Source organism: Mastigoproctus giganteus, chromosome 3 (genome assembly GCF_048544385.1).
Source record: "Mastigoproctus giganteus isolate SK-2022 chromosome 3, ASM4854438v1, whole genome shotgun sequence".
NCBI lineage: Eukaryota > Metazoa > Arthropoda > Arachnida > Uropygi > Thelyphonidae > Mastigoproctus > Mastigoproctus giganteus.
In genome coordinates, this window is record NC_143577.1 from 97,317,993 (window position 1) to 97,343,431 (window position 25,439).

At 37.4% G+C, this 25,439-nt stretch overlaps 1 protein-coding gene across 1 annotated transcript in view; it reads left to right on the plus strand.

Annotated features, from left to right (window-relative positions):
* Nucleotides 1-24,621, plus strand: part of cn (Kynurenine 3-monooxygenase cn) — a 46,450-nt gene extending 21,829 nt beyond the window's left edge. The window contains exons 7-14 of the mRNA XM_090370055.1: nt 2,990-3,183; nt 10,527-10,584; nt 13,500-13,589; nt 15,213-15,270; nt 18,145-18,227; nt 20,775-20,876; nt 22,577-22,636; nt 24,496-24,621. Coding sequence (XP_090226181.1) covers nt 2,990-3,183; nt 10,527-10,584; nt 13,500-13,589; nt 15,213-15,270; nt 18,145-18,227; nt 20,775-20,876; nt 22,577-22,636; nt 24,496-24,621 — 771 coding nt within the window. The remainder of the gene's footprint in view (nt 1-2,989; nt 3,184-10,526; nt 10,585-13,499; nt 13,590-15,212; nt 15,271-18,144; nt 18,228-20,774; nt 20,877-22,576; nt 22,637-24,495) is intronic.
* Nucleotides 24,622-25,439: the final 818 nt, after the last annotated feature.

A 25,439-nucleotide genomic window follows, 5' to 3' on the forward strand; every position in this document is an offset into this window, starting at 1 on the left:
AGGTCGGTGGGGTACCAGCCGTACAGCTCAACTTATTGAGCTGTACGGCTTATTAAGGTACGGAGCATCGTATCTTATTGAGGTACGATGCTCTGCTTATTCTTCGCATTATAACCTGCTACATTTACGGAACAAAAACAGCAGTCATGAATGTGATCCTGAGGATCCCTCCATACCTTGGGAATGGAAAATGTCATGGCTTTCTTTTTACTACATTTCCACAATCGCAATCTCTTCTGTGTCCACCATACTTCTGCCTTTTCCCTCCAACCTCCTTCCTCCCCGACCCCACTCTGTCTATACACGACGCGAGCGCCCTATACACTAAATTTAATCTAGCCCAAAAATAATCTTCGCCCAGTCTCGGCCTAATTATCCTACGCACCGCCCTCTCCTGCCATATGAATGCATGCACACGAGCTGTATGCAAACATCCAAAGTAATTACTATTGCGTGGATACGTATATATTATGTATCACTGTTGTGTATATGTGCATATATGTGTATGTGTACATAAGTATTTTTTTTTTTTTTTTTTTTTTTTTTAGGTCCTAGCCGCCGAAATCTCAGGAAATTAAGCGGCAGGACCTGCCAGAGCAAATCTTAGTCTACTGGTGTTTCCTGTTCTGCCTCCACCGGGCTAAGGTGGGGCACGCTGGGCTCCAGCAGGGGTTCAGCGGCTAAATGACCAGATGAACAACGGTACACGACATTACACAAGTACAATACAATACCCACACATTTTAAACCTCTGGCATTCCCAGGAAACTGGTACACCCACAAAGAAAGCAACGCGGAGATGGGGGAAACCGCTGGTGCCGCATGACAACAATATACCTTACACCTTACACCTTTTTCGTGTCGAGTAATGGCCGAATCTCCAAAACCTAATTTCATTTATATACAGATTTTTGTAGGCGGTGAACTGGACCGAGGAGAGGGTATGAAATCGCAGTTGAGCGTAGAACGTTCCTAGGGAACTGTAGAAGATACGCTGAAAAATTGGTGTTGATATGAATCCGTCCATTAGGTATTAGGTATGTTCGGGGTCTGACGGCACCTGGGATTTCTCCCATCTCCGCGTATGTTCTCTGTATCGGACAAGCCAGAGATTTAAAAGTGTGTGGGATATGTACTGTGTAGTTTGTTGTGCCCATTGTTCATCCGGCCTGTTAGCCGCCGGGCCCCTAGTGAGACCCGACGTTACCAATACCCGCCACAGGGAGGCCGGCCGGGTGTTACCAATATTTGTACTCTGGCTGGTCTTGCCACTTACTTTCCTGGGATTTCAGTGGCTAGAACCAAAAAAAAAATAATAATAATAATAATAAAATAAATAAAATAAAAAAAAATAATAATAATAATTGTAATAAATGAATAAATCGAGGTTGATATTAGTGATACTTAGCAAGTTAGTATTAATAGTACGCGACGTGGGGCTGTGCCGTGAAAGTGAGTTTTAAAAACCAAATAGGTTCGTGCAAGAATTTTGATGTTCTCTTTTGATTTTGAAATGTAGGGCTAAACGCTGTGCAAGACAAAAGTTTGGGGGAAGGATGAAGACTGGGGGGAAGAAGTTGGAAATAAGGGGCCGACAGAGTAGATAGCCCCTGCAGGTAGTGAGGCATGCCCGTGCCCCACCAGAGTGAGAAAATTGGGGAGGCAAGGAGAGGCAAGCCTCTCCTCCCCAGGAGTTTGGAAAGAAAGATCCGCTCAAGAGAGTGCGGATTTGGGTCGCCAATAGGCTGTTCCGGCGGGAGAGTGCCACCGTATGTCTTCTCCATCAGTTTGCAGGCCCTAAAAAGCTGGCCGTTGAGTCTCATCTAGGTGGGACACTAATAGGGGGTTAAATTTGGGATGTCATCCTTCCAGACTGCATGTGGTCTGGGTCCTATTTTCTGGTCATTATCTTGGGGTCATAATCAAGTCTACTGGCTGCCATTATGGGGTTTTATCCCTTCCGTGATGTTTCATAGTCCTCACACTACCTTTTGTCATTATATAGTGGGTCTATGCTGCAAGGTCTGGGGGCAGTGTCCCTTTGTTCTGATGTCACAACTATTTAAAGGTGTTTTTTTTTTTTTTTTTTTCGCTTCCATTGGCGGTAATCATGACTCTTGTGGTTAGACGATATATTGTCACTTGTCTTTTCCCAGTTCATTTTGTACTCAGTCCAAGGTCTGTATAGTCGGCTCCTCTGTGTCATCTCGCTACTATTTGCAGGTTTGTTTTGTCTCATTCCTTTAAGGTCTTCTGTATATGGCGGTTAGTGTTTGGCGCCTGGTAAATAATCCCTGGGCAAAATCAGTTAAGGCTAAATATTCCTCTTGTGTATCTAGTAGATGTGACTCAAGATCCCTCGGTAGATAGTGAACTCTAGTTATTAGTCTGCATCTAAGGTCTTCGTATTGGGCACACTCAAACATAATGTGCACCCAGCTTTCTTGTTCCCCGCAAGTACAACGCGGATCCTCCACTATTCCCAATGCTGTAAGCTTTGCATTGAAAGCCCCGTGACCCGTAAGGAGGTAGGTCGTGTAAAGTCCGGGTTGCAGCCACTGGGAGTCGAGCTATTACACGTGGGCGGAAGAACATATTGAAGGCAATATGTTCTTCCGCCCAAGCAAATTGATGCTTTGCTCATTTACGAACGCACCTCAAATGGAATACCAAATATCATAAATAGCGGAATACACTTATTACAAAAATTTTTAACAAACCATTTAACTTTTAAATTACAGGGAGAAAAAAAGGATTTCATAACCAGACAAATTCAATAAGTTATGCTTATGAGAAAATTTTAACAAAAAAGCAATCAAGAAATATGGGAAGAGATGTGTGTAAAGCTTACCGTAAAATGGAATTTCCATATATCTACGCAATTTCTAATATCTCTTCCGCAATACACTAAGAAACTATAGAATTTTACATTATGAAGTTATCCCATTTATATTCAGAATTAAAATTAATGCTATTTGTTTCTTCTTAGTTCGCCATGGAGCTGAATTACCTACACATCTGGCCCCGAGGAAGCTATATGTTGATCGCCCTTCCAAACCAGGACAAAACCTATACAGTTACTTTGTTCATGTCCTTTGAAATGTTCGATACTTTGAATACAGAGAAGAAACTGATCGAGTTCTTTGAAACAAACTTTCCGGACGTTATTCCTTTAATAGGCAGGTAAGAAATCCTGAAGGAAATTTGGCATTACATTTGGTGACATTTCAGAAAATCGCTTAATTTATACGCAAGAAAAAATTGGAAACGACAAATATGTATACTGAGTGCATGTTAACAATTGCTACACTTCCTTAAATTGTGTTGACCTGATGGCAAAGGTCAGTGACGAGCGAGCATGCTATATATATACCTTATAGGAATGGGAGAATTAGAGTAGAGTAAACCTACTCCGTTGGTTTTCAAGGGTTCCGAGAATTTTAATGAGAGAGAGAGAGAGAGAGAGAGAGAGAGAGAGAGAGACACTTTACGATCATTGTTTTATTTATTTTTTTCTTTATGAAAGAGGGACAGATAACGTATAAAAAAAATCTGGGATAAGGGTTTTTTGACAGCATTGGCTTCAGGCACATTCCCTCATGACACACCTGAATTCTGTCGTTCATTTCACACTTCTGCTTTCTCTGTTGTTAGGCTCCTTCGTGCCAAGTGCTGTTATGTATTTGACCCGGTATAAATTTTCGTTAACAAAAGGAAACGAAATATGCATTGATTTAATTCATATGAAGAAAAACTTATAAAGGATAAAATAACAAAGGGCCATTATCTCACTAGGTCGCTCCTGTGGTCAAAACCCGGATGTGGTCAAAAGATATATCAAAAAAATATACAATTTTTCGATATACCGGGATATTAAAATTTTAAAATTTTTTTTCGGATATACTTAAAAATATTTTAATTTTTTGTGATAAACAACAGTATTTTAATACGAATTAAAGAAATATCCAAACTTCAGAAATGTTTATAGCAGTAGTTGTCTAAATATGTTCCTGGGATACGTCAAACGGGACAGAGGTGCAGTAAATGTTCATTTAACTTTTTATAACTGTTTTTTTATTATTTAATTTGCATAGTGAATGTATTACTGTTTTTTTTTTTTTAATTTATTCTTAATTACACTGGTCTGCATTTTAAGAAATTTCTGAGGCGTTTTTACTGCTCATAGTAATATGAACAATATTTTTAATTCATATCTCGAAAATTACTTGAAATTTGCTCCACACGTCAGAATTTTTTTTTTTTTTTTTCAAATACTAAAAAATTAGTGGAGGTGTTTCTCGTTTATATATTGTATTGTTACAGATTTTACAAATAGATAGAATAAAAAGAATCAATAAAATACATAAAAAGAATAAAAATAAAAAGAATCAATAAAATACATAAAACAGAAATTACAAAGGTTACATCCTCCTGTCAAGCACAAATGCCGAAAAACTGGATTCTTATACATTAGATTATGTTAAACTTTTGCCTTTTTTGACTTACTCAGGCAGCTAGTTTTGGTGGCTGTTCTTCTTTTTAGTGTCCAACAGTAGTTGGCCATCATACTGACGTTCCATTTCTCCTCCGTATTTTAGTTTTGATTTCTTTTGTATCCTGATGAATCTTTACTCTTGCCCTTCACTTAATACAAAAATTTTCTGGAAAATGCTTGAGACGAGAGTGCAAGAAGTGTACCTTAATACTCATATTGCAGCCTAGTTTTCTGCACTTCTTCAGCATGTCTTTCATAATGATCACATAATCTGGACTTCAAATCCGCAAGTAGCACCTTAGTTTGATTTTTTTCGTCTGTAAACGATGGGAATTTAGTGCAAACATATACTTGAAACAATTTCCTTCTTTATTTAGGGTTTGAACAAACTGATTCATTCAAACTAGCTTCATATAAACAGTACTTTGTTTCTATCTACTACTGGCTCTTATTTATTTATTTTATTTATTTTTATTTATTTATTTTATTTTTGAACTTGGTGTCACAGACTGTTTTGGTGGCCACACTTTTCCTTGCCGTGCTTTCTGTGCCAGTGGAACACTTTTGTGTGTGACCAAGTGATGGCTAAGTATCAGACCAATAACTTTAGACTTCCACACGCTAGCCAAACCATGTTCCTTATACTGAATTTTTTTCCAAAGGAAGCTTAACATTTTGTAGTTTTGTTTTAAGCTTGCTGATTAGGCTACAGGAATGGATGCATGCTTTTTCCATTGTGAAGCTTAACATTTTTGTAGTTTTGTTTTAAGCGTGCTGACTAGGCTACAGAAATGGATACATGCTTTTCCCATTGTGAAGGATAACTCATTTGAGACTTTGCTTCCATGAGTCAATATATAGCCTCCACCCTGTTTGTTGGTAGAAAATTCTAAAACAAGTTCATAACTACAGGAATTTTGTTGCACTATACCATTGAACCTCCTTGGGGAAAATGGGGAACCAATTCCTTTTCACGATGTCTGTACCGTTCCTGTGGGTAGCAAATTCTTGGATTTCAGTCTTGACCCTAAAAGCTCTGCAGATCATTTGAGTACATTTAAATCCCTCACGAGATCGCCCTTTGTGTAAACCGCTTTGTGTAAACTTTGTGTAAACCGCTGCGGTTCAGAATTGTGAACTTGTTTGTTAAAATAGTTTATATAAAATCAAATCACAAACGTTAGTTTCTGGATCTAGTAGTATATAATCAAGAACGACTGATGGAGGTGGTATCAGAACTAATGTTGTTGAGGTACACAATGTTCTGCTTGTTATTCACATTATAACCTACTACATTTGCAGAACAAAAACAGCAGTCACACATTGGAAATGGAAAATGTCGTGGCTTTCATTTTACTACATTTCCACAATTGCAAGTTCAGCACACTTTATGGTTCAACTTTTATCTGAGTAACCTAATTTAAATTCCAAAATATGTGGTACATACATTTTTCACAAATGGTTTTATATCCTATCTTTGTTTCACCACAACATAGTTACCACAAACGTAACAAAATATATTTGGATTGTTTACACATCCACGAGTTGCCATTTAAAAGACAGAGAACAGAACCGCTTCGCAGGTTTATATATCTCCCAGACTCCAGTCTCGGCATGTCTAAAACACGTCTAGGCATAGCTATAACTGTCAGCTACAAAGGAAATATTACACGTATTGCGTACACAAAGAATGCGTACTTAAGAAAACAGTTCGTAATCTTTATCGAAGAGCTATACCTGATAATTTTAAACGGTTTGGATTTTTAGAATTAGCACTAAAAGCGTAAGTAGACCATTAAGAAATTAGAGCTTTGTCGAAGATTTAGATTTGAAAAAGAGGCACTACTCCAAAAAGTTTGAAAAGCACTAAGCAAAAGTCAGCTCGGATTGTCTGCTCTCCTAGTCGGGAGTTTCACGTTAAGAAGACATAAAAATCTATACAGAGTGTCTCAAAAATATTGGTACAAATGTTTAGGGGAGGTAGGTAACATCTAAAGGAATGTGAATCGCACAGAAATCCATAACCGGAAACGTCACCGGTTTAGGAAGACGGCGCTGTTCATCAGTTCGCGAGAGGGAAATTTTCTGGTTTACTCATTCAAGCAGTAGTCGCCGCACGAAGAGCATGCATCGTTATACGAACTGTGAGTTGGCAGACATGCAACTAACGTATGGATTAGCAGAGGGCAATGGACGAGCCGCTCAACGAATTTATGGAGAACGCTTCCCAGACAAACATGTATCGGACCACCGTTTGTTTGCGCGTGTGCATCAAAATTTGTGCAATTATGGGTCATTTAAAGGTAACAGGAGTAGTGCAGGCAGACCACTTTCGACGCGAACTCCCGCCATGGAAGAAAGTGTGTTGAATGCCGTCCAGAATAATCCTACTACCAGCACACGTGCCGTTGTCTCTGCCTTAGGAGTGTCTCGTTGCAGTGTACAGCGTGTCTGGCACGACGATTCCTTACACCCCTTTCATCTCCAAAGGGTTGTGGCTTTTGCGCAGTGGTTTGTCCAAGAAAGTTTTCAAGACTTGAATTTTCCAGCCTATGTTTTGTTCACGGATGAGGCTTATTTCACTCGGGAAGGCTTATGCAATCAGCACAATGCTCATGTGTGGGCTCACGACAACCCACACGGTGTACGCCCCCATGCGACACAACATCGCTTCGCAATAAATGTGTGGGCAGGTATGGTCGGTGACTGCTTAGTCGGCCCATACCTGTTACCATCCCGCATGAACTCCGCTAAATATCGGATCTTTCTTGAACAAGTTCTACCAAGGTTACTTGACGATGTTCCAGCAAATGTGAGACGCAACATTTGGTTTCAACATGACGGGGCGCCTGCCCATTATGGAAGGTGTGTTCGTGACCATTTGAACAGGCGTTTTGGGCATCGATGGATTGGCTGTGGTGGACCCGTTGCCTGGCCCCCAAGCTCACCTGATTTATCGAGCCTTGATTTCTTTCTGTGGGGGCCCTCAAATCCATCTCGTACTCCATTGTTAATATTATGTCAAATAAATGTTTGCCACTAATTACTGTCTTGTGTCATTTCTGCTTCTTGTGCCTCTGCTACTACTTTCCCGTGACGTTTCCGGTTATGGGTTCCTATGCGATTCACATTCCTTTAGATGTTACCTACCTCCCCCTAAACGTTTGTACCAATATTTTTGAGACACTCTGTATATTTGAAGTCTTATGAGCTAGATGTTTTATTCCTGTTTAGTAAAATAAAGACAGACACAAACAGCATTTAAAAAATTAAGTAAAAAAAAAAAAAAAAAAAAAAGCACACTACCCACATTTGTCTGGAAGGGCAATGAGAAATACTGTCGCCTTTCTTCGGCCGAAGTTACAGCATGGGCTTGTGAAGGTTAAAGGGGGGGGTTAAGTCTGATTGGCCAATCAGACTCAACACGCGTAAGTGATGACGTAATATTTTCTGTTTGTATCCCAAGACGACCATACGTTCGGAGGAGTTCACAAGATACAGAGAATACGAGAAAAACAGTACCGTATTTAGCAGTCAATGATTTGAATCCCAGTCACTCAAAGCACGTGTACTTCAGAACCTTACACTTGACCACTCGGCTACGTCGGCCGAGTATTAATTATTATAGAGTAATTCAAAATTTGCGCAACACAGAAATTAAAATTTTTTAATTCTTTTACTATAGGATTCGGAATGGACTTGTAGTAAACAGAGTCTCTCAGCGTTCGTTACTCTGGCCCCTCTTCTTTCAAATCTACTTAATAACATTGACGAGAGGGTACAGAGAACCAGAACAAGAACCAGAAGTGTTTATAATAATTGTAATGGTAATAAGTAATTATAAAAATTGAAATAAATGTTAAAAATATATATCTAACTTTCACATACGATTTTGAACAAAAGTATTGCTCGATTAAACACACACATACACGCCCAGACAGGAAAAATATCATGATGGCTTCATTACAAACAAACCAGAATGGATGAATTGGTATCAGCCTTGTAACCACTGTTCTGCATGGTTACAAGGCTGATACCAATTGCCACTGGCAGATACCAAGGCTGATACAGTTGCCACTGATGTGATTTTGCAAGAATTTGTATAGTTCACAAAATGAAAGAAATTAGCTCTTCCATTTTGGATTACGCGAATTTTGAATTAGCCTGCATAAAAAAGTTGGTTATAAGAAACAAACTTTTACATATAGGTAAATTTTAATAGAGCTTTGAATAAGGTTGCCCACGATGGTAATTGTATAAATCGAAACGAGTTGAGCTTAGAAGGAAGATCATTAGTTGGCCCTCGGACCGGTTGAAAAACAAAAGTCAGAGGACATTCGTAAATTGGCGTTCTTCACAGTGGACTAGCATAGTATCAGAGTGCTTCAACGAGCGGTGCTCAGGGCACTCTTCTTTCAAATCTTTCTTAATGACGAGGTAGTACAGAGGAAGCTGCCAAAGTTTGTTGTTGATTTTAAGGTTGGAAACAGTAACGAAACTAACATACCATCAGGTTCGCTACTGTGGGGTGCCTGAAGGATCAGGAGCCCTAGATGGTAGGTTTGGACTGGTTGTTAAAGAGCGCAGGAGCTTTGTTCGTGAATCTCAGGAAAGGGAGCAGAATTTGTAGTATATTTGTATTCGCCATTGGTTGAGAGAGTGGTTAATGATTAGAAACTGTCCATGTTGCTTCAAAACTATTTGGACCGGTTGCAAATACGATCTGAAAAATCACAACGAAGTTATTTGAATGACAAAACTGAAGTTTACCATGAAGGTTACCACGCTGTGTAAACATGCGGCCAGGAAGTCACATGATGTTCTGTTAGTGATTTTATTAGTAGAGAGAAAATACTTCATTTATCTTCTGTATGAAACGATGTTGAGACCGCATTTAGAATAGAATATTATATTCAAGTCTGGAGGCTGAACGTAGAAAAAAATACATAGAACTTTTACAGGGGGTACAAAGAAAGACGCTAATCATTGTTCTTATGACGAATAGCATAGAGGGTGCGAACTGCAAAGTTTTCAACAAGACAGCATGGGAGAGGCTGATCGTGTTGTATAAGGTTGAAGGGGGAGCAGATGGCATCCTTACAGGTAGGAGAACCAAGAAGCAGAAGGCTCAAACGTAAAATCTTAGGGAGCGACAGAAGGCTGGATCTCAAGAAGTTTACCTTTTGGCAGCGTGTTGCAGATCACTGGAATAAATTACCTGCCAAGTTGGCCGAATCAGAAAGTTTTGTACAGTTCAAAGCGGCATTGGAAAATCACTTTTTGGTAATGGGATAAGCTTGAATAATTGGGATTTTTTTTTTTTTTTTTTTTGGCAGATGTAAAAAAAGTTCTTTTCCACGACCTTTTTCATTTAGCCATTTTAATATAAATACTACTAATGCTAGTCAGAGAGATACTGTCATGCAAGTAGAAAACGACTCTCTGAAATTCCAAAACAACAGACCTCAATATGATCACTAGCCGAAACTGATTTCGACAGACATTGCGCTTCTAAATGTGGTTAAATGATGAATGCAATGAATACCGTAAGACTATATTAAAAAATTTTTAAAAATGCGTTAATTAGTGTTATTAAGAAATGGATACATCTTGGTTTATATAATTATTCTTGTTTCGATAATGAATAGAAGTCCTTCTAAAAGCTGATAAACCGTCACGGATAGACGTATATTAGACAGTTATTCATTTCATCACGGACTATTTCGTTAACCGACGAATAACTGGGGAAAAAAAAAAAAAAAAAAAAAAAGAAAGAAAATAATAATAACAATAAAACAATAGCCAAGGCTTGGAAACCTTAGAAAGCAATAAACTACAGTGGCAAAATTATGCTTATTCAGGTTACATTTACGTTGTTGGCTAAATATCATGAGATGTCTTCCATAGAGAATTTCGAGTTTTAATTTAAAAAAAAAAAAAAAATATATATATATATATATATTTATTTATTATTATATTATTATTATATGCCTGTGTGGGAAAACTGATATATATCCTTTACTTTTCTTAGGGAAAAGTTGGTTGAGGATTTCTTTAAGAATCAGCCTTCTCCTTTGATATCAATAAAGGTAAGATAATAATGATAAACTGCCAGAGAGAGAGAGAGAGAGAGAGAGAGAGAGAGAGAGAGAGAGAGAGAGAGAGAGAGTTTGGTAAAGTTAATGAAGATAGTAGCTAGTTAATGATCCTCTTATTTCTTAGAACAGGTCGAAAGTGTTCCATGAGAGATAGATGCTATCACTGGGTTCAAAGCTGGCTTAACGCCTGATTAATTTATTCATTAAAACTGTTGTGGTTTTCCAAAGACGATGGTATTGTAAATATTGTGTTGACTGTGTACATATGCCTATTTTTAAGGAGTTTTTATTGCAAAGATGAGTTTATGAAATGTGAATACAAGAGACACAAAGTGCACTTATTATTTTATCTTATTTTATAATGTGAATATTTATATTGTTTTTGATATTGCTACGTTAGATAAATTAAAGTAAATTAGATAAATACACCATTTTCTATAATAAACATTATATGAGCGCTATTCTTTGTAGTACAGTGTAGTTATGTTAGGCATGTACCGGTAGTTGCGTCTTTGCATGGAGTGGAAAGCGTGCTATTGCAGTGCATTCTCTCGGTCAACGTCCATGCACATCACTCTACTCCATCTGGTGAAACGGCGGATCCTTTCACAGTTAGTGGCGCCTCTCTTAGCCACTTGAGTAATTTGAAATCAACCAGCCCTTTCACACGTCAAATTTCACTCACTCTATGTCTCCTCTACACCCACCGGTATTGCACTACCTCCGGTGGGTGCGGGATCTGTGCAATAAAAAGCACATACAGATGATAACAACACAACAACAGAACACATACTACTCGTAACACCAAACACCAATATCTTTCAGGCTCGCTGTACAGAGTTTACGAAGGTACAGATGGACATTTGCCTAGGAGCCACCCCGATACAGGAATACACACACACGCACGCACACACACACACACACTCTCTCTCTCTCTCTCTCTCTCTCTCTCTCTCTCTCTCTCTCTCTCTTTAGGATAAATATAAATGAGAATGTATATAAAATTGTATATAAATTAATCGTTATTATATCTTGAGAATATACATAAAATTTGTGTGTATGGTGTAAATAAATGAAATGAATGAAAATGACTCTAGGTCTCCCCAAAGGAGCCGTTACAAGGTGCTTCCCACAGGCGGACTAGGCCAAAAATTCTTACTGGGGAAAACAAATAGAATGTATCGGAGCTCAGAGTGTAATATTGAAAATCACACAGGCCTCCGTCCTCCGGCCCACCGGGGTTTTCCCGGTAAGTCTTATGGCCAGTGCGCCCCTGGTACTTCCTTCCAGATGTAACCTTTCCGGCGTCTAAATCAGTCAAATCATCGCTCTCGTTGAGTTTAGAAACCTCTTTCCTGGTCACAGGACATAGGTCTCTGAACCAGAAGCTATACCAGTTAGGCCTGTATCCAACCGAGCTGTGCTTCTGCGGAGAAAATGAGAATTGTAAATACCTACTCTTTGATTGCATCCTGTATGAGGATCTTCGGCAGACGCTTAGGAACAGCATCCCCATCATTACAGAGAATCATGTGGACCAGCTCCCCTAGTCACCTGGTAACCTTAGCGCACTGCAGAACTTTGCGGCGAAAGAGAAACAAAAGATGAGAACGCTGAGAACTGTGGCACTGGAGAAACTTAAACATCCACTGTCTGTTTTTTTTTTTTTTTGTATTTTTGTTTGCATATTTGTCTGTTTTTTTTTTTTTTTAATTGATAGATGTCCTCATTGGTTTCAAAACAGCAATTAAAAGTTTTTTTTTTTTTTTTTTACCAACCAATAGTTTTTTTATTTGTTCTTATTTTTATTTTTTTCTTCATTTATATTTTACTTTAATTTTTCTCCCCTTTTCCATAATATGCACCACGTGTCTTTCTTTTTCTTTCTTTCTTTTTTTTTTCAATGGAATGGGTCCCCAGTGGATCGTGGCCCACCTTCTGGCACCAGGTGGGTCAGTCTCTTTTGAGACGGTACATGCCTTACTGGGCCTGGCCTACCTTCCCATGATATGGACGAGTACCCAGAATCATTTCTCCAGGTGACTGATGCTTCTAGGTAGCCAAGTGGTCAAAACACAACAGAACATGCACACTACTAACACAAACATACACTACTCACATATCTGGCCCTTTAACAGTGGTATTGTTCTTTACAGAAATACGAGGTGGAGTTGAATGACGTTCTAGGAGCCGCCCCTTACAAAAACACGTGCCACAACAACCACCTGAGTTGTGTAGGAAATAGTGCACTTTTTAGACAGTGTACAGTAATTTGTGTCACTGTCAGCCCACGCGAGAAAAAGTTAAAAGTAGTTAAAACAGTTACTTGGTGGCATTATTTCCCGACTTGTCCGTATTTTTTGTTGACTGTTGGAACTAGTGATGGGCATAATTGAGAGCCATAATCGATTATGTACAAAACAGCTGAAAAAAAAAAAAAAAAACATAACAGACGGAATTCATGACAGACCAACAAGCTTCGAGACTGTGCCGTCTGGGTGGTGGTATCCGTCTACAATAAACAACATTAGCCGTCTCTACTGGGGAAGCGTTACTTATTCGAGGTAGTGCAATAACGGACAACTCGTTGTGAAGGCGTTCACAGTATGAGGCGTAACAAAAACGATGCTATTTCACCTACTTCGGTGATTACTACAAACTGAAATGATCGTTTGCATTAACTTGCTCATCTAACAAATTAGCTGAGAGAGAGAGACGACTAATTTGCATATATCCGATTATGTCCATCACTAGGTGGACTATGAATTTTTGTGGATATCATGGAATTTATCGGTAACAATTTCTTTTTTTTTTCTAATCGTGACATTTGTTATGAAAATTTGTTTTATCTCATTTACTTTCTTGTATAAGAAATGACGCAGTATAAAACCCTCCATATTTTACAGTGTTCGCAGTATCACTATGGCGAGAAATCTGTCCTTCTGGGAGATGCTGCTCACGCAATGGTACCATTTTATGGACAAGGAATGAACGCGGTAAGTATTAATTGTTAGCTCTTCACTAGAAGTCATAACAAATGATTTTAAGTCAGAGCGCTGATTAGTAACACTTGGTCATCAGACGTTTGGATATCATAATCATAGATTGTTTGTAATCTTATATAATAATGATGTTGTTGTTGTTGTTTAGGAGTATTAGCAACTAAGGCCATATTGCTCCGGGAATATGCGGTGGTCATTCCCTGACCTTTCCGCATCCTCCGTATTTGGTAGTGACGGGCTCGAACCCCGGTCTAATCAAGAAGCGTGTGCTAAGCACTGCTGCTCCTTCCCACCTGGCTACGGAGGCGCCTATAATAATGAAATCACAACTATTATAACAATGCAATTATGCAGGATTGCAATTATTCATAATGAGATTATACACAATTAGGTGCATAATGTAGACTATAATGATAATCCACAAATATAATGGACAGAATAGAAATAATAACAAACAATAATTATTAGTGATATAAGCTTATGAAATATCTCCTTATTTTCATATCTTTGATAGACACTGAAATTTATAGAACTCGAGTTCTGTAAATTGCAGCGTCTAGAAGCTAGACATCTGCGAGAAAACCGCATTTAAGGCTTTAAAAGAATTGAATAAACTAAATGCTGATGACATCCTTACTCCTCTTACAACTCAACAACAACATAAATTTAAATTGAAAAACTATGGTTGCGGGATAGATTCGCGAAAATTTTATTTCAACCAGAAAATGGCCGATTGTTGGAATAAACTTCCATCTGACGTTGTGAAAGGGGGAATTTGGATAAATTTAAGAAAATATTAGAAGGCAAATGGTGTAGGTAGTTTTTCTTTTTTTTTTTTTTTTTTGGCTGATGCTGTATAAGTTTCCTTCCTTGTATCGTTTGCCACTACTAGTACTAATTGTGTTCTGCAGAGTGTGAGGACCATATTTAGTATTTGTGACAACAAGCGATGCAAGAACAAGGAAAGACAAGTTCTCTCTTGTCTTGTTCAAAGACCTCATAGGGACCAAAGGATCTTCGGGCAAGTCCGTGGGGGTGTTCCACGAGAAAGTGGATTCTCTGCTCATGTGCGCCACGAATGAGTTATATACCAAAAATAATACACCCTTAACATCACCCTAATTCTCTAATTATGAGAAGTATCTTATGGCTATTGGAGACTTTCTTCTCTAGAATTTTGAAAACCGAAATGTAAATTGTGTCAAGCGGACTGCATAAGAACAGACGGATGGATTTTTAATTTTAATTCTGCTTGTTTCTAAACATGGTATGGAAATTGTTTTGTCTAGCGCAGTGTTTCGTTGAAAACAATAAAACAAAATGATGTTCTGTATTGGGGGTTCGCCGGTAAAGGTAGGAATCCAAGTTGGCCTGTTAGTATAACTGGAAATCAAGGCAGTCTGGAGCAAAAAGTTTGTGTGATCTGATCTATAACCTTAGCTGCTGTACAAAGCGATCTCTACTGTGCATTCCTGTAAATTTGTAGTTTCGTAATAGTTAAATAATTGCTTTAATATTTATATAATAAAATGCAAAAGGATACCATAAACACATAGATAAACTTTTTTTTTTCTGAATTCTTTACATGGTTTAATTTTTTTTTTCTCTCACTTCCAGGGCTTTGAAGATACTTTAATTTTCAGCGACTTGCTGGGGATGCACAATTATAATTTAGGTAGGAAGCATAATTATAATTTAGATAAATTATAATTTCGGTGTGAGAAGTTCGGTCTCAGTGTTAAATTCTTCTGTAATAGTTTGGAATACGGTTCTTCTATCTTCTATTTGTGACCAAGGGAAAAGTATGAACGTCTGTAAGAACATAAGTAAATTTTTTCTATCTTTTATTTCTCTTTCCAGACAGTGAAAAGTCTTTCTAACATGGTCTTTGTTTTCTTACTCAGAGCAAACACAAACTACTTTTTTAACCGAATACAGTGTGGCACATTATTTTCAAACGAACTGCAATCCCAGTAGAAGAGTAGGATAGTGTGCGTTTTTAAATGGATTGATGTTTAGTTTAAACACAAAGGCAGCTAACGTCATCAGGCATGAGTATATCCTACCCGAGGGTGACTAATTGCGCCACAGCTCGAAAAAAAAAAAAAAAAGTTTGGGGGTCATGCTAGCCACGAGAACATTTAAAAGAAAGTGTTGTTCCGTCAGAGCATGTTATATCCGTCTCATCAGTGAGGGGGGGGGGAACCCATATGCCCCAAGCAGCAAAACGTATTGAATGTATAATTGCACAAATTTTTAAACTTTCTATTCGTTTTCTCTTCGTTTGCTGTGTTGCGCTTAAATTTATGTGTAAAATATACATTTAAAAGGTATAAAATTACGATTGTTCTTGTTTCGGAGATTTGGAGTATCGACTGTTTTGGCCGTGGTTTGTTGGTTTTAATGGTTTATCCATATATTATTTCTGTACAAGTATGTGTTCACAGGCCGATTTGCAAGTTGTAGGGGCGGAAAAACCCAAAGCTGCTGTACTATCATATAACGACTTGCTAGGGTTTATCGTCTCTGACCAGAAGAATCGTTGAGAGAAATCTGTAGTTAAACAAAAAAAAAAGTTGAGAATCCCTTGTAACCACAATATGCCCATGGGTACAGCATACCGACATCTCATAGTATTCTATTTACAATCCAGTTGTTTAAGTTGACTCAGTAAAATCACGTCGTCATGGAGTCAAGGACGAGCAAAGAATGGAAATAAAATTGTTTTAAAGTCGAAAAAAGTGCAACTGAAACAGTTGCACGTTCGTTGCACCTTTGTGTGAAACAGTTGCACACAAAGCAACTGTTTCAGTTGCTTTGTGTTTGTTTGTGCAACACTATCTCGATCCAACATTTTTGCTGGTATGGGTGGTTCCGTGAAGGGTGGGAAGATGTTCAGAACGATGCGCGGAGTGGTCGCCCATCCCAGTTTGTTACGGACACGACCATCGAAAAGTTCGGCAGCTGTTAATGGAAGGTCATTAACAGCTGCCGAATGACAGCAGACCAGCTTCATATCAGCAAGGATACCTTGCGTTCGATTGTTGTCAAAGATTTAAAAAAAATCAAAGTGTGCTCGCACTTCGTACCGACGTCAGAACAAAAGGAGGAACGAGTTGCTGCGTGTCAAGATTTGAATGAGATAGCAGATGTGATCCAGAATTTTTTTTTAAATCATAACTGGTGATGAATCCTGGTGCTTTGCATACAAACCCGAAACAAAAAGACAATCAGCTGCATGGGCTGGAGAAAATTCGCCGAAGCCGAAAAACTCCGGTTTTAAAAGTCCTGCATATTCCTCGGATTTGGCACCTGCTGATTATTTTCTGTTCCCCAAAGTGAAATCCCACCTGAAGAGTCAACTGCCCATTTGGACAGCGTTTCAGAGATCCAAACCAGCGTGACGAGGGGTTAAACAGAGCTTCACAAGATCAGTTTCACATTGCCATCACAGAAGTTGTACGACCCTGCAAAGAGCTGTTTCGAGTTACGAGGGATGTACTTTGAAGATTAAATGGTAATAAATTTTCTTCTGTGAGACTTCAATTTTTTATGAATTAGTCCTAAAACTTATCAAACACACCTTGTATGTCGCATTAGAAGAATGTCATGTTTTTATAGGCAGTTATTGAAATCCATAATATTATCAAAGTTGTTTCAGCCTCTTTACTTCATTGTACTGTAATTATTTATTGTACTGTAATTAATTATTAATAGGTCTTCTAACTATGGTCAGGGCAGGTTAGGTTATATCAAGTTATGTAAAAAAAAATTGAAAGACCACAGCTTGAGTCCTGGCTGTGGTCTTGAGTTAACTGGGAGACTAGGGCCACATTGAGAGATCGAGGCCTTACGCTACCACAATGACATATATTTTAACTGTTGCGCTTGTTTATCCGTTGCAATAAAATACAGTAGTTACACTGAAATTGAAATCTCTCTGGCCGCAGTGGCCACACGGTATACAAACGAGACTTTATTTTAACTCTTTCGTGCGGAGTTTAAACGTTCATTCAAGTACGTACAATGGTTTCGCCGTATTTCTGTACCATAGAGAATGGTGGGGTAGACTGCGGAATCTCGTAAGAATAGCGGGATCTCGAACATGTAGCAATTGCTGCTTTGAAATCCACCCGAGACCAGCAAATTTAACATTGATTTTATCAATCTGGCTGTTTAATGACATTCTATGGTCCAAGATAATTCCATGGTCGGTGTGAGAGAGCACATTTGGTATTGCGACTCCTCCGAGAGAAATATTCAGTCCATAATGTTTAAGGAATATATTACCTGTGCGGACTTCTCCGGATTTATTTGAAGGTGGACTCTTGCCAAGTACAATTCTAGATCTCTGAGTTGTGACTTTATCTTATTTGAAAGCTGTACTGTGTTGTCACCTGGATTCACTTGTGTCAGCAGTTAAATTTCCTCTTGCTTTTCTAAGTTAAGTTAAGTTTATATATTTTGTGTATTGCTTATAAAAGAACTTTACTTTATATATACGATGGATTATAATTTTTGAACTGAGAGAATATTTACGTTTTTACAGCACGAGTTCTTCCAGAGTTCACAGCCACCAGGACATCAGACGGACACGAAATCTGTGATTTAGCTATGTACAATTACTTGGAGGTAAGTTTGAAAGTGGGGGTATAGGGATGCAGTGGAATTATATATGTTTTTGGTATTTCCCACCTCAGCAGTCATTTAAATTACTAGGATCAGTAATTGGTATTCCCAGCAGGTTTTTAAAAAATAAGTGTTGCAAAAGGTTATACAAATTTTATTGCAAAAGATTATACAAAATCGTTGTAGGCGATTTGTCATAACCTTTAAATGGGCTGAAGAATCGTATTTTGCAGAAGCAAGTGCACTCTCCTGCTGTAGAATTCAACCACCTGCTCTTTAAACGCCTTATTTCTGTAACACATCATCTGTGTGAACACAGTTACAGAATTACTTTCAAGGGATCAAAGATGAAATAATTACATCCTGAAAAATCGCTAAATTTTCCATAGTTAGAGATTGGTATGGCATCCACGTTGTATGTCGTATTCGTCATGATTCCTAACTACAGAGAATTTTTTTCAGAAAATCGGTTCGGTAGCATACTTCACATATTCTATTGTATTTTGAAAGGTAGGCTGCATTCAATGCCATGCTGAAGTTTTTTGGCTTCCCAGGAAAAATCTTGCATTATTCCCACAGAATTTAGTATTGTTGTTTATTTATGTTTTTAATTGCTCTGAACTTTTAATTCCATATATAACTGTAGAATTGAAAAGAATTTTGATATAAACCTAGAAATCACTATTTAACATCTCATCTTAAAAATAATATGCTTCTGTCACTTTAAGTGAAATATGACCTTGCAGTGACTCAGGTGGTTATTTTAGCTTGCGCCTGCACTATTTATATGCATCTCTATATCTGTGCATGTGCATGTGTGATCCAACCCACTTAATCATCTCCCGTCTGATCTTTCTGCCTTTAACTTGAATAATCTTTTATGTAGCATGTCAGGGTACATTATGTTGTAAAAAATATTAGCTATAACACGGTATTTCCATCTTTTGTGTTATACATTTCTTTAACTTGTGCTCTTAGTTTATTTCCTAAGTTAGCTTGTTTTCCCCTAAGCATAAAACAGGAGTTTACATTGTTTGATTAAGATAAAGTGTTCCTGGAGAAAACTTTCTCCAACCTCGAACTATGCTACCCACGACCTTTTTATCAAAATAATTAGAAAGTTGTTTTTTTTTTAATTTAATAAAGACAAATGTAACTGCGCGCCATTCTGATTGATATTATACATAAAAACAGAACATTTCAGTTAATGATGAATATACTGAAAGGACAGAATTTATGGGATACCTGGTTCCTGGCAACGCGACACTGTCAACCGTCTCGCTAGTGGACGAACCCACCGCTTGACAGGTATACTGTATAGAGTCACTGCATTCGGGTAGACGGTTTGGTTTGTATTGAGGTTTAGTGGCGCATGGACTACGTGAATCATAATGCACCACGTAGACGGTAATTCGATATCAGTATGGATAAACCTCGTGAGTTAACCAACTTTGAAAGAGGAATGATAGTGGGTGCCCGACGCATGGGTTACGGAAATTGCACTATCCCTGTTCGACAGTATCAAGGGTGTATTGGGAATATGCCGTTTCCGGAATATCTCATCGTGGAGAGCCCTGTGGGTGGAGAAAGGTAGTGGATGAATGTGGCCGTCGACGTCTGTCTCGCATTGTTTCAGCCAACCAGAGAGCGACAGTGGCACAAATCACCACCAACTCAACGACAGAGGTGCCAGAAAAGTCCCCACCAAGACCATCAGGCGATAATTAGCTGCAATATGTTATAGGGAGCCGCCGACACACCAGAGTCCCATTGCTAACAACACGACACACAGGACGCTACACCTCAATTGGGCGAAAGAATATCGGCCCTGGACCTTGGATGATTGGAGACGGGTTTCCTAGTCTAATGAGTCCCGTTTCCAGTTATTTCGAGCTGACGGGTGCGTATCTGGCAGAAACTGCACGAAGCTATGCACCCGTCGTGTCAACAAGGAACTGTTCAGGCAGGTGGACGGTTGGCAATGGTCTGGGGCGTGTTCAACTGGCACACGTTGGGACCTCTGGTACGTCTAGACGCATCTCTGAACCTTTCAGGTTACGTGTCCATCTTTGCAGACCATCTGCATCCCTTCATGGTCATCGTGCACCTACAGGACAATGGACTCTTCCAGCAGGACAATGCGCCTCCCCACAGAGCCATGGTGACTAGAACATGGTTCGAAGAGCATTCCGCAGATTTTGCCAGCATGGAATGGCCTCCCTGTTCATCGGACATGAACCCTGCGGAGCATCTTTGGGATTCTGTGGAAAGGTCCGTTCGAGCTTTGGATCGTCCACCCAGGAATGCGACAGAATTATACACAGCGGTGCAGCAAGCATGGATATAAATACCCGTGGAACGCTTTCGTGAACTAGTGGACTCCATGCCTCGCCGTGTGATTGCCCTTAGCCGGGCGAAGATGGGCTTACCCGTTACTAGGTAAGTATCCTATGATTTCTGTCCACTCAGTGTATATTTCTATTGTGTTTAAGAAACACTTGTATCGTGCATTCATCCTCACACGTCATGTTCTGCTCTCTACGATTCCAGATGAGGCATTTAGTGAATTCCGCTACGTTCCTCCTCAGAAAAAGAGTGGATGGGCTGCTGAACTCATTGTTTCCGGAAGCATGGATTCCATTGTACAGTATGGTGAGCAGTTTTGTAAAGATTTAGTATTAGATTTTGTAAAAGTTTATAGATTCATTTAATATAAAAAAGTGGATATTTTGTAAGATATCTCATGCGATATTGCGAAAGAATTAAACTGTGATAATTTTTTCTATTTGAGCGTGTCTTCCTTGAGAAAAATGAAAGGAATCAAGCTTTTCTGTTGACCATTAAAAATTTTCAGTATCATATCGTTTATATTGCCTTGTTTAAAAATCTGGAAAGGTAAATGAAATGCCATTATAAAAATCTGTTTATACTCCGGAACGACCAGAGGAGTTCATACGGCAGAGAGAGAGAATACAAGAAACAGTACCGTATTCAGTAGTCACGGGCTTGAACCCCGTGTACTTATGCACCCGCGCGCCTGACCACTCGGCTGTGGCAGCCTCAATTATGAAACATCTTTCAAGCGAGGATTGCTTTCCCTTTTCCAAGTTTGGTTTTTGTTCTAAAATGCATTTAAGGGGACGATATGCGTTTATTAAAATATCAAATTTATAATTTAAAAGTTAATTAAATATTAAATTTAAATTTATTAAGATTCAGGGGAAGATCCGTGAACGGAGCAATTTTATAATAATAATAATAATAATAATAAAATTGCTATTATTATCATTAATTTTTATCATTAATTATATGGTGCAAGGAAGCCTGAGGCTTATGCTGCACCAGCCAAAAAAAAAAAAAAAAAAAAAAATTCTGAATTACCCTGAGAGAGAGAGAAGGGAAGGGAATCATCAAGAAAGAGAAGAATAATGATATCCAGCTCAGGACCCCAGCTCAGGACCCTGGGTGTGCCAAGCCCATAGTCTGCATTAAAAAGGACTGTTTCAAGAGACTATATAAAAGAGTTCTAATTGTAGTGTTCGAGTTTCTACAGTAATTTCGGGAGAGATTATCATTTTTGCCATTGTAACAGTTTTTTTTTAAAAAAAATTATGAATACCATTAGCTTTGTATTTGGTTTAATCAATTTCAAGACGGCTTCCATTCACTGTTGCGTATATAAAAGCCCAACTTGGTGCTTGGCTAAACGATATAAAATACTGTATATCATCTTTACTGTTACGGGTAAAGATCTACGGTGCCCATTAATGTTTATTATTTAAAATGCAAACATTCAATCTTCAAAATGGCAGCAACGATAACTTCGATTATTTATTATTTTTTTTTTTTTTTCTTCTTTCAGTGAGATAGTTTCACATGTATTTTTGCCTTTCAATATGCATAAGCATATTGAAAGGCAAAAATAGGAAATACTCTTCGTCTTTTCCATTAGGCAATCTGCCTAAAGCCTAAGTTTTTAGGACCTATGAAAAAAAAAAAAAAAAATGTGTTAGCAAAATCATTAAAAAACTTCAAAGTTCGTATTGTTGAAATAAGTGTTAAATAGCTTCAGTACCAAATAGAAACACTTTCGAATTTTTTTAAAAACGATAAATTAGATTTAACGAATTAGATTTAAATTACATCAAACATGTTTGATGTAATATAGTGAGGCCTCGGGATGAAGAGTAACTAGGGCTTCTGAACACCAAAAGACAGTCCTGGGTTTAATCGTATTTTGTACTACTCCATTGAGAAAGGAATTTTAACAGAATATTTCAATATTTGTATTAAAAAAAAAAAAAAAGCGATTTCTCTGAATGTTAGCATTTTTTTTTTTTTTCTTTCTATAGGTTACATTTTCCAGGCTAAAATATTCCGAATGTGTAAAGAGGAAGAAATGGCAAGATAAGGTCGGTACATCTAAAGATATTTTTTTTTTTTTATAAAATACAAATTGGTGAATAATTTAATACCTAATAAAAATACTTCACTCTCTTAAAACATATTTAGACTGAAATTGAAAAAGAAATTGACATATTTAAATACATCTAAAGTTTAATATATATTTGATGTAAGCACAAAAGATTTATTACCGTATCATGGATTGTTCCCGAATTTTTAGTTTGTTATAGTAGTTGGTTCATTATTATGTAAATTGATTTCAATACGAGGATGTTCAAATTAAATGTTTATCGGAAGATTCTCAAAATAATTTCAGAAACATCGCCTGCAAGCCAATCAGTTTAGTAAATTAACTAATATCAGTTGTTTACTTATACTCGATATTTTGGTAAACAAAACCGCTTGAACATATATTTTTTGGATATATATATATTTTTTTAATTTCAGTGAAAGACCCCGATTATAATTTAGGATAAACAGCACAGAATGAATCACAAATATAACATGCAAAGTATCACTGACATGTAAGGCCGCCGTAGCCTAGTGGTCAGGCGCGCGGGTGCATAAGTATACGTGTCTTGAGTGACCGGGGTTCAAGCCCGTGACTACTGAATACGGTGCTGTTTCTAGTATTCTGTCTATCTTGTGAACCCCTCTGACCGTTTGGTCGTCCCGGAGTATAAACAGAAAATTTATTTATTTATTATATTTGGAAAATATGGAACCGTATTCTGCAGCCGTGAGCAGCACAGTTGTTAGAATCATCGTCCTCCCCTCGTAGAAAAGACCGCAGTTCGAGTCCCCTCGATGACGTGAGGAATTTTTATGGGCCTTTTTCGCAACGCCCCGGAGTTATTTGATCTCAAGCGAGGGTAGCATGGTTTTTTCTCCCGCAAACTCGGGTTTTTCGTCCAGAAAAAGAAAATTGACCACAGAACACACACAATTTACAGACAGTATATATACGGAGCAATATGGCCTTAGTTTTAAATTTAATGTTCTGTTTATACTCCGGGACGACCAAATGATCAGAGGAGTTCACAAGAAGATAGTTGTCCATGCTGCTAAAAAATCTTATTAGATTATTACATTAGTGTTCTGTATAAATTACAAGAACAAAATATTGCATAGTCTATGAAATAAAATACTGTACAAAGTTAATTGTTCTACAGCAACAATATTTTCTTGAATTATTTCCATAATTTTATTAAATTTCAAGAAAAATCCATCGAAAATAATGACGAAAGGAGCAATTTTGTTTCTGAAGACCCTTGAACTTCTCTTAAAGTGGCCGTAATATAAACAGGATTTTTTTTAATCGTGAAAACTTTAAAGTCGCACACTTTTGTGAGAATTAATTTTGCTTATTTATAAAGAAATTTTCAAAATAACGCTGGGTTAAGAAGAAATTGCCGAGGTACGTTTGTCATTGGATAAAAGCATTCGGAGAATTTCTGAAATATCGAAAGATACAGTATCTTGAATAATGTAACTTAATAAATTAAAAATAAATTTTGCTCAAAATTTAATTTAAGCGAATCTTAATAATGGTAGTCTCATAGAAAACAGCTCGATAAATTTATATTTTTATTAAGCGAAGGATTACATAACAGATTACTTTTTTAATATTATTAATAAGATAATCTTCGCTTTGCTACTATGTTTTAATAATCGTATTTATTGAACTGGAAAATATTAAAAAAGTTTCAAAATTTCGTTATTTAGCTAAAACTTGAGAGATCTGACAAAGGACATTTGATTGTATCCTCTCGTCGTTTGATACTGTTATTTATTACTCTTCTTGTTATTATTTAAAAAAATTCAAAGGAAGCTGAAGCCACTACACCTCATTCTGTTTACCTTATAGGTTCTTTTGCGTTTGCTGTGGACGGGAGGAATTGCTGTTTGCTGTGTATTTTTTGCCAGTGCTGCCAAGTATGGACAGAAACTTGCAGTTTGGAATATCAGAACAGCTAACTGTAACCTGTTGTGATATCCAGCTGAAGACAGTTCTTAATACTGATATCTTTTTTAAAATATTTCCTTGCCTTCAGATACTCAAACGAAAGAAAATCAATATTTAAAAATAACGTTTTAGCGAATTTTAAGGAAGAAAAGAATGAGATAAGCATGATATTTTTCTCTTTTTTTTTTTTATATATATATATATATATTAGCTGTCTTAAAAATTTGGTGGAATTGTTGGTGAGAGTCAGCAGTAATTTTCTACACTATATTAACTCAAATAATTCGCGCAGTTCTGCATATCTTACCAAAACAAACAAACAAACAAAAAAAAAAGGTTAAAAAATATATTTGTTATTTCATAGCGTTTGCTGAGTTAACTTCTCCCTGCAAATATAACAAAATCCATGCTCTTTAAGGAGTTTGTGAAACGTATATATCCTGATTTTTATGTTGTAAAATGTAGTCACGTAATGGATTCTTACCATATGATGTCAACTGAAGTGCCAATTTATCTTCAATTGGTGGCATCCATAAGAATTTATTTTAGGGAAACAAATCAATACTGTTATTTCTATAAAATATATAATAAGTTAGATAATAAAATAAAAAATATAATTAAAATTGTCCCAAGAAATAGTTTTTTTTTTTTTCTTAACTACCATTGCACAGTTTCATCCAGTTACAAAGTAAAGTTTTTGTGGTTTATTTTATAGTTCGTTTAATTATTATTGCCCTACCATATACCACTGTTCGGAGAAAGCTTGTAATTTCAACTGAACTAAATATTATATTCTGTTAGAGAATGGCACAGTTCAAGCGATACAAATCCACAATGTTTCAGAG